At 35.7% G+C, this 10,915-nt stretch overlaps 1 protein-coding gene across 1 annotated transcript in view; it reads right to left on the reverse strand.

Annotated features, from left to right (window-relative positions):
* Positions 1-2,719: 2,719 nt before the first annotated feature.
* Positions 2,720-10,915, reverse strand: part of LOC116730908 (gastrula zinc finger protein XlCGF57.1-like) — a 31,475-nt gene continuing 23,279 nt past the window's right edge. Inside the window, exon 2 of the mRNA XM_032580474.1 lies at positions 2,720-3,857. Coding sequence (XP_032436365.1) covers positions 2,833-3,857 — 1,025 coding nt within the window. The 3' untranslated portion in view covers positions 2,720-2,832. The remainder of the gene's footprint in view (positions 3,858-10,915) is intronic.

Genomic DNA, 10,915 nt, shown 5'->3' on the forward strand with positions numbered 1-10,915 from the left:
ATGTTCTGTGCTGGTTTTGTTGGATCTGTCATCGGCGTTTGATACAGTGGACCATGGCATCCTGATAAACAGGCTCCAACATTTGGTTGGAATGTCGGGTTGCGTTTTGAAATGGTTCACCTCTTACCTGGTTGGCAGAACTTTTAGTGTGTCAGTGAGAAATGCAGTGTCTGATTCTGCAGAGCTTTTGTGGGGTGTGCCGCAGGGATCGGTCTTGGGACCTGTTCTGTTCCTGCTGTACCTACTTCCTCTGGAGCAGGGTCATCCAGAAGTTCAGTGATGTGTCCTATCATCTGTACGCCGATGATCTGCAACTGTACTGCTCTTTCAAGCCAAGTGAGCCACATAAACTTTGCACTCTCACTAGTTGCTTGGCCGAAGTGACAAAATGGCTCACTGAAAACAGCCTATTATTGAACTCCAACAAGACCGAGACCTTGATTGTTGCTCCTGACAGTGGTGTGCCTGGAATTAAGCAGCACCTCGGAAACTTGAGCTGCACAGTTAAAAGCAACCTGCGCAACCTGGGTGTTTTCATGGATGGAGCGATGTCTATGGAGCGGCACATAAATCAGCTTGTTAGGAACTGCTTTTTCCAAATTCGGAACATTTCTAAACTTCGTAAGATGGTGACTTATGGTGAGCTTGAGATGATTGTTCATGCTTTTGTCTCATCGAGATTGGATTATTGTAACAGTCTGTTCACATGTCTTAACAAGAGGGAGTTTGCGCGTCTGCAGGTTGTACAAAACTCTGCTGCACGCCTGCTCACTCGCACTCACAGGAGGGAACATATTACACCCATCCTCAAAAGCTTGCACTGGCTGCCTGTTATCTTACAGGATGCACTACAAAATCCTGGTACTGACTTTTAGAGCTCTTCATGGACAGGCGCCAGACTATATTAAGAACCTCATCCAGCCTTATGTTTCGACTAGGAGCCTCAGGTCGTCCAATCTGAACTTGCTGATGGTTCCTCGGACCCTTTTTAAGACTCGAGGAGACAGATCTTTTAAAGCTGTGGCGCCTCGCCTCTGGAATGAGCTACCTTGTACCATTCGATCTCTGGATTGTATAGACACTTTTAGGAAACAACTTAAGACCCACTTTTTTAAACTTGCTTTTTAGCTTAATACTGTGTTTTATTGTTTTGTATGTTGCTTTTAATTTATTTATTTTTTACACTTTGTGCAGCACTTTGTGACCCTGGTACGGTGGCCGACAGGTGCAAATGCGCAGCAAAAGAGAAAACATGCAAACAAAAAAAAAACACGCGCACAAATTAAATGCGGCAAGCAAAAAGCGAATAAAATGCAGCAAACAAAAAGAGAGACGCAAACAAAAAAGAAGACACCCCCGAATGAAATGCAGCAAACAAAAAGTGAGACACAAACAAAAAAGACACAAAGTCTATCACGCTACCCATAAATTATTCTGTTATTCTTTAATATTATAAAAACGGCATATCTGAAAAGAAATATAGTAATACGTACCTTTACTTTCTTTCAAATTTCTTTCTCTGAATCTTGCATCTGGTCCCATAGAAATGAATACTATTTTCTTTGACTCCCCCTAGTGGTCTGGAGCACTTCCGTTTTCAACACTTTTTGTTTGCTGCATTTCATTCGGGGGTGTCTTCTTTTTTGTTTGCGTCTCTCTTTTTGTTTGCTGCATTTTATTCGCTTTTTGCTTGCCGCATTTAATTTGTGCGCGTTTTTTTTTGTTTGCATGTTTTCTCTTTTGCTGCGCATTTGCACCTGTCGGCCACCGTAACCTGGTCTGTGAAAAGCGCTATAGAAATAAAGTTTACTTACTTACTTACTTACAACCAGTTTAGTTGTAGTACCACCATCTACTGGGTTCAAGTATGAGGCATAACATACACTAAAAGAAAACTCAAAACTTTTAATCTTCAATGAAATGTTACACTTTAACTTCTTTCTAAAATACATATATAAATACACATAAAAATTGTTTCAACATAAATGCATGCAGCAAAAAAGAGCAAAATATTACAGCTAAAACTAGAGAAAAAAGCAAATAATTGAAAATAATCACATGTACTTTGTGCAATCAATGCATGAAAATTAGTTTGTGGTGAATCTTGCATTTTCTTTAAAGTACAAATGCGTTTTCTTTCATTTGAAAAGATTTTAATTAGGTAGAGTAAAACTGGTCACAATAATTTGAAAGAAATCTCATTTTACTTTAAAGACAAAACTATCACAAATACTTTTTTTGCAGATGTTTTGAAAACACTCAATTCTGTACATTCTATTGTTGATTTTAAAAACTACAAAAATAAACCCCACAACTCTCTATGGTACAGAATAATACAAATCAATCCCTCAAGTCCAATCATGTGAGAATGTTCTGGAAGGGAGTCCATGTCCGGTCAAACTCTGTTAATGCATGAAATAGTCAGTGGGCCCCCAAGCCTCTTCATCTATCAGCATCAGTACTGGCACTCCTCAGGGCTGTGTGCTGAGCCCTCTGCTCTTCACGTTGTACACACACAACATACAGTTTGACATAAACTGTATGTTAATACAATAACATACAGTTTATCATTATTGTTTTTGATACAGAATATACCAGAAAGAACAAGAAAGCATCTCTGAAGGAAAATGTGTCATGGTTGCACATCTACAAGTATCCAAATGATCACATTTAACAAATACAACAATTTTCAGCTTTAGACATGAAATCCTCCAGTCTTTCATTCTAGTTTTAAACCAAATCAGTTCTATAGTGAACCTCAACATAGAACATGTATTGGAAAATACTTCTACTGCTTTTCAACTGTGTGACGCCTCATGTGGTGAATTAAACTCACCTTTGACGAAAACTTTCTCCACAGGTCACACATGAAAATGGTTTTTCACCAGTGTGAGTCATCATGTGCAGAGTTAAATGCTGTTTTCGACTAAAACCTTTTCCACAATTCACACATGAAAATGGCTTTTCACCAGTGTGAGTCATCATGTGCCGAGATAAATGCTGTTTGTGACTAAAACCTTTTCCACAATTCACACATGAAAACGGCTTTTCACCTGTGTGAATAATCATGTGCTCAGTTAAACTAAGTTTTTGACTAAAACGTTTTCCACAGTTCACACATGAAAATGGTTTTTCACCAGTATGAATCATCATGTGCAGAGTTAAAACCTGTTTTTGATTAAAACTTTTTCCACATTTCACACATGAAAACGGCTTTTCACCAGTGTGAATCATCATGTGCTGAGTTAAATCCTGTTTTTGACAAAAACTTTTTCCACATTTCACACATGAAAACGGCTTTTCACCAGTATGAATCATCATGTGCCGAGTCAAATGCTGTTTTCGACTAAAACTTTTTCCACAGGTCACACATGAAAACGGCTTTTCACCAGTATGAATCATCATGTGCTGAGTTAAAACCTGTTTTTGACTAAAACTTTTTCCACATTTCACACATGAAAACGGCTTTTCACCTGTGTGAATCATCATGTGCTTAGTTAAGTCCTGTTTTCGACTAAAACATTTTCCACAGTTCACACATGAAAACGGCTTTTCACCAGTGTGAATCATCATGTGCTCAGTTAAATTACCTTTTTGACTAAAACTTTTACCACAGTTCACACATGAAAACGGCTTTTCACCTGTGTGAATCATCATGTGCTTAGTTAAGTCCTGTTTTCGACTAAAACATTTTCCACAGTTCACACATGAAAACGGCTTTTCACCAGTATGAATCATCATGTGCCAAGTTAAATCCTGTTTTTGACTAAAACTTTTTCCACATTTCACACATGAAAACGGCTTTTCACCAGTGTGAATCATCATGTGCTGAGTTAAATTACCTTTTTGACTAAAACCTTTTCCACAGTTCACACATGTAAACGGCTTTTCACCCGTATGAGTTCTCATGTGAGCACCAAAATCAGATTTGAAAGTCAAACGCTTTTTACAGATGACACATGAGAAAGGTTTTCTCTTTCCTGATTTTGGTTCTTAGCTTCCTGGAAGATGACTTGGTTCCTGTTTGGTTCTGATTCACTGTGGTCTGTTTGCTCATCAACAGGAACCAACATGCAGGTATCAGTCTCCTGTTTTAATCCAATCTGTTCTTCAGCCTGACTGCAGTAAACTTCTTTCTCTTCCATTGTTATCTGATGATCTTCTGGCTCTTCCTGTTGTTTTTCCTGCACAGGTTCTAACTCCTCCTGGTCCAGAGTGGATCTCCTCTCCAGGTTATAAACGTTACACTTCAGGGAATCTGGAGAAGAAAACAGAGAAAAAGAGTAATTGTTAACTTTACTGAAGTAAATCGTTTAAGGCAGAAATGAACAAAAAACCATTTGAAAACTCAAGAGCGTAGACAGAGATATAGATGAATCGACATATCCAGCTGACATTTGGAGAATTCTCAAATGAACGGATTTTAAACAAATACTATAAATTATATTCAAATTTCATTTTAGTCCACATTTTTAAAAGCCCTGAGGAACTCCATCCAATCATTCGACTCATGAGCCGATGCACCGCGGTGCTTCATTTGCTCTACTGTGACATCAACTGGACAATATATGTAAAATAGGCAACGTGAAAACAACATGAAGCTTTACAATGAATAAACAAGTTTAAAATGTTTGTGATTCTGATACATAAATTCTGATTAATCTGGTTGTATGAAATAATGGCTGGATCAAAAAGAAAACTAGAAACAAATAGAAAAGAGGGTTGTGATTGGCTTGTTACTCGCTATGTCACCAGGGACAACGATTTATTATTTAAAAATAAAAACTTTAACTGCTCAGGTTTAGGTGAGTTCTCTGTCTTACCCGCTTCATTACTCAACACATCACTAATGTAAAGTTTGATCTTTGTTATTTGCTTGTCAAACTGGAAAAAATAAACTATAAAAGCAATCTTCAAGTTTTTTGGACATTGAACTTCTTTTATTTATGTAACTGTTTGGTGTATTAGTTGAAAAATGTGTTTACATGAAGTAGCTGTAAATTCCCACCCATATTGGGCCCATGAATGCACCTTTGCCCATACGTCATTGTGCCCTTTTTCCCCATAGACTATAAATAAACGCCTCATGGACCGCTCTTGCCTATTGTTACTGAAGAGATTTAAGGCGGCCATCTTGGAGCGGTCGACCGTTCCACTCAGCTTTATGTTTAACAGACTCAATGACGTATCAGCGCATTTATCATAACTAACTCGCTAAATACTAAACAGATATTCACCAATTTTTCTGTAAACCTTATTAAAAGGTTAGCAACATTTACAAGGAAATGATTTTTAAAGTATTTTTGAATGACTGATATAAGGTTGAGCATATTTAACTATTCTTAGTGGGGAAAACAGAATAGAGTCAGAATAGAATGTGTTGATATTTCTGTATTATGATTATTTTACAAAGCACACAACCAGTCATAATTTTTGAAATATGTTATTTAGTGATATCAATACATATTTATATAAATATACAAACACAAAATAATACAATCAGAGAGAAATAAAGATGCTTAAATAATTATTAATGCTGAATAATATGCATTAAACTACACATATTTATATGGACATGCGTATATACATAATATCTATATAGGTTTTATTCATGTTTTCCAGCTGAGGAGGAGCTTAAGAGAGATTCAGCAGCTGAGATTCATCAGTGCAGTGAATCCGTCTCTCCTTAAAGACATTCCCCACTTCTTCCTCACATGGTCTTTATGAAACCTTCCAAACAAAACAGGAGCTATTTTACTTTAGACAGAGTGAAAGAATTTCATATAAATAAGAGTCTTTGCCACTTTGTGTGGAATAATCTAAATCAATGTTAGGGAATATTTAAAACTTTTTAAGATTTACAAAATCTCGGTTAGCCTTCATAGCGGGGCTGAACCCCGGTATTACACTAAGCTGATAGCTAATATTAGCTGTTGTTTTGTCAGTGGACATAAATACAGTATAGTAATATTCTAATCACAAAATATAAACTGTAATATGTCCATCTTACTTGTGAAACGTTATCGTCCGAGATCTCGCGTCATTAGTCTGTCGATCTGAACACAAATATCTGGCAGTGCTGAGGCATCTTCTGCTGTTTTGGTTTAGCCAAGTAGGAGGGACGACCGCTCCAAGATGGCCGCCGTATTTCCTACGCCAGAGCAGCCATGCGGGGTCTACTCATTATATTATGTCTATGCTTTTCCCCACCTTCACTTCCGGTTCACAGCATTGTCGGGCTTATTAGTGCAGATAGGCACCGAGTGTGGCAGCCAAGCTATGAGTGTTGTTTGTGCAGTTGGATGTCTGTCGGATGAGCGCTGGCGCCGCAGGATCATCAATATATGTGCTGCTGGTAGGATAAATGGATTTTTGATGTGTCACTTGTGGCTGGTTCTGTGTAACGTCAGTGTCGCTTTTTATATTGTTGCTACTAGGCCTGTCACGATAACAAATTTTGCTGAACGATTAATCGTCTCAAAAATTATTGCGATAAACGATAATATTGTTTGAAGACCATTTTACACTGATTTAATGGAAATGACGTAATAATGCATGCGATTTCCTGCCAAAGATAGATACACTTTATTTTCAAAAGAACATTTAACACTGGAGCTGATGAACAAAACAAAACAACCAAAACCATAAATAACATGGATTCTCAGTCTCCATTAATAAAAAATCTACTTGAACAAAAATTAAACAACATAAAGCCAAAGTGGAAATAAATACTGCATTCAACCAAAAGAGTGCAGATTATAAAGTCTGTATATCATGTTGCCCTATAGTAATAATTAGATTTAAATAGAGAAGATGGGCACATCGACTACCCGATGCAATAGTTCACACTACACAATCCCCCCCCCTCTCCATACGACAATTTTAGAACGTTGATCGTTCTCTAAGATTGTCGCTTGCGATTTCGTAACCGATCATCCTGTAGTGTGTGGTGTGTGCTACTAATTTGGTTTGCAGTTGTTTTAAGTCTCAGACTGCTCCTAGTGTTTGTTCTGGGTTGCTGTGCTTCATTGGGTTTTAAATTAGAATAATAAAGTCTATTTTTAATATTATAAAAGTATGTATAAATAAAATATATTTTGTATACTACTTCTGTTTCATAATTTTAAGCCAGACTTGCCTGGGTACTTTTAATAGGGAGAGCCTAGGCCACTTGATATTATTTGAAACTCCACGTCGTCTGTCACGATCCGGGTTTTCTCATGTGTTACACCTACGTATGAAACATCACCTCAATGCAGCAGTGGCTTGTTGATTGGACTTTTATATGAGGTTTAGTTTGACAGATAATAACACCTCTATTATTGTTTCATGCTGTTTGCTTTGCAAGGCTTTACTAGCTTATATATGCACATTCCAATTAGTAATTACCTGAGATCATTGGATGAAGCTGAAGTTGGTTTCCATTTCCAGCTTCTGATTCACAAAATCACTAAAGGGCGAGTCCACTTAATTTTTCACTACCTTCCACATCTTTAATCGAATCTAGTTTAAAAACTACAACAGCTAGACTCTTCTAACCTGGACTGGGTTAATCTGCTCTCACAGCAGAATATTTATACCATGTTTCTGATTTGTGAAACTTCAATAAAGGTTGATTTCACCACTTTTTTTAAAATCTCTGTTATAGTATAACTGCTCAAATTCCAAAACTACCATAACACCTAAACTCTTGAAACCTGGACAAGATTATTTTCAACTAACAGCAGAATATTTAAAATCATCTTTGTGATTTGTGAAACTTTTATCCGATTTGTGGAACTTCAATAAAATGCCATTTTTACCCATCTTTGCATCCAGCTCATATTAAAACTGCTCTAATGCCAAAACTACAACAACTACATATTTCAAACTTGGACTAGATCATTCTTCTCTAATAGCAGAATATTTTAATTCATGTTTGGGATTTGTGAAACTTCACTAAAGTTTAGATTACTATTCACACTTGTTCCATGCAGTTTTTTAAAATTCCAATTCAATTCTAATTCAAAACCACTTAATTAATCCTAATGGGAAATTAAATGTTGGTGTTACTCATGAATTCTTCCAAGAGTTATTGTAGATGGAGATGGTTGTTGGAAGGAAAGATCTTCTGCAGCCGTCTGTTACATAAAGTTTCACAAATCAGAAAAAAGTTTCACAAATCCCAAACATGGATTTAAATATTCTGCTATTAGAGCAGAATAATCCAGTCCAGGTTTTGAAGAGTGTAGTTCTTGCAGTTTTTAAACCAGAGTCTATTAAAGATGCGAAAGGAAGTGAAAAATTAGGTGGAATCGGAAACCAACTTCAGCTTCGTGTAGTTAAAGGAGGAAAAGCCATAAAAGGTCATTTTATTTCTACATCAATAAGCCATTTTCACAGCGTAATTGTGATTCCTGCGTTCATTTACCGGTTAACAAAACATTTATACGGGAAAAGAACATTTACTAAAATGATCCTCATATAGAAAGGTGCAGACATTTAGACCTTAACCTGCATCCAAACGCTGGTGGTTCCTACCTATTCGGTGTAAGATTATCTGGGGCCTCCGGGAGAAATCCAGCAGTCTGCGATGATCATCCATCTCTTCCTCCGACTTGACGATGATTTCTTTAAACTCTGTGAATGTTTCTTCAGCAGCAGTTAACGGCTCGTTGATAAACTCGTTTAGAGAAACAGTCGAACATTCAACCAAACAGACCATGCGCCATTTTCTTTCTTTCTTTCCGTTTCCTCGTCCTTCTTCTTCTTCTTCTTCTTCTTCTTCTTCTTCTTCTTCTTCTTTTCTATTATGGCGGATCACAAGCAACTTTAAGGTGCATACCGCCACCTACTGTACATGAGTGTGTAGCAACATTACTTCACATCTATTAAATTCTATTTTTTTATTTTGTATTCTTAAGATAAATAAACAATGCTTTCCTTAATTTGTGAATATCTGTTATGTTTCCTTCATTTCCTAATATACCTTTTTTAAGTTTCCATTCATGCCCTATATTTCTAACTATTCTCTTTAATTCTTCCCTTTCGAGTTCATATGACTTACAGTTCATCAATATGTGTTCTACATTTTCTTTCTCTCCACATCTCTCACATTTATCATAATTTTTCCTCCCTATTGTATAAAGCATGTCATTTAAGTAGGTATGACCTACTCTTAATCTACTAACTATTATTTCTTCTCTTCTGTTTCTTTCATTAATGCTTCGAATTCGAACTGACTTTTGTACTTCATATAATCTTCTTCCTTTCTTATCTTCATTCCACATTTTTTGCCATTTCTCCATTTCTTTACTCTTAATAAGTGATTTCCCTTCCTCTTTCCCAAAAGGAATTGAAATTGTTATTTCCCCTCTAAAGCCCTTTTAGCTAATTTATCTGCCTTTTCATTGCCTTTTCCTCCTACATGTGCTGGCACCCAACAAAACCAAACATCAATGCCACCCCTATATAATCTAAATAAAATATGATGAATTTCTAATACTAAATCTTTTCTATCGTTTCCTTCTCCCTTAATACTTTCTACTACTGCTTTGGAATCTGTGCACACCACCACCCTGTCTGGTCGGACCTCCTCAACCCATTGCAAGCTTAATATAACTGCCACCATTTCTGCTGTAAAAACCGACGATCTGATATTCTTTTAGAAATAAATTTATTAAACTCTGATATATATATTCCTATTCCCACATATCCTTTTAAATTCTTAGATCCATCTGTATAAATTTTAAGATAATTGTTATATGTATTTCTTAAATAAATATCAGTCTTGATCCCTATTTCATTTAAATTCCAATCATTTTTCATTGTATTAATTTTCAAATCTACATTAACCTCTGGTATTAACCATGGAGGAATAACGCTAATTGGATTAAAATGATCTATTTTCTTGTCCTCTAATCTATACATTTTAATCCATTTCCTAACCATCCATCCAAATCCATTACTTTGGAACTTCAAATATTCCCAACAATTCTGTAAAATAATTGAATTCACATTATCATCTTTATTACTTTTGATTTTCATCCAATATGCTAAAGCTAATTTAATTCTCCTCATTTCCAGTGGAGTTTCCCCAGTTTCAATTAAAAGAGCATTAATAGGTGTTGTTTTTACTGCTCCTGTACATATACGTAAAGCCCTACACTGTAATCTTTCTATTTTTTTAATGATGTTTTAGCTGCTGCTCCATATATTATACTGCCATAATCTATTATTGATCTCATGAGAGCCCTGTATATGCTTAATAATGACTGTCTATCTGCACCCCAATTATTTCCAGCCACAGCCTTTAATAGATTAATAACTTTTTTTACACTTGGTTTCTAAGTTATCTAAATGTGTTTTCCATGAATACGAACTATCCAACCATAAACCTAGATATTTATATTCTGTTACTCTTTCTAACGTTTGTCCATATAATGTTATTGTTTCTATATTAATATTTCTCTTCTTTGTGACAACCATATAACAAGACTTGCTTGCTGATAATTTAAAACCCCATTCATAAGACCATTTTTCTACTTTACTAATTGCTTTTTTAATATTTCCTACCACATATTTAATATTTTTCCCCTTCATCCATATGACCCCATCATCTGCATATAGTGCAGATTTTATACATTTATCAGTATCATAGAAAATATCATTGATCATAATATTAAATCAAATTGGACTAATTACACTACCTTGAGATATTCCATTTTCAACATTAAATTCTTTTGAATAATCATTCCCAATTTTTACTCTTATTTTTCTATCTAGCAGAAAATTTGCTATCCAATTATACATTCTCCCACCTATTCCCATCTGTTTCATTTTTATAAGTAATCCTTCTTTCCATAGTGAGTCATACGCTTTTTCTATATCAAAAAATACTATAATCATTAGTTCCTTCATTTTTAAAGCTTTCTCT

The sequence above is a fragment of the Xiphophorus hellerii genome, chromosome 13 (genome assembly GCF_003331165.1).
Source record: "Xiphophorus hellerii strain 12219 chromosome 13, Xiphophorus_hellerii-4.1, whole genome shotgun sequence".
Lineage (NCBI taxonomy): Eukaryota > Metazoa > Chordata > Actinopteri > Cyprinodontiformes > Poeciliidae > Xiphophorus > Xiphophorus hellerii.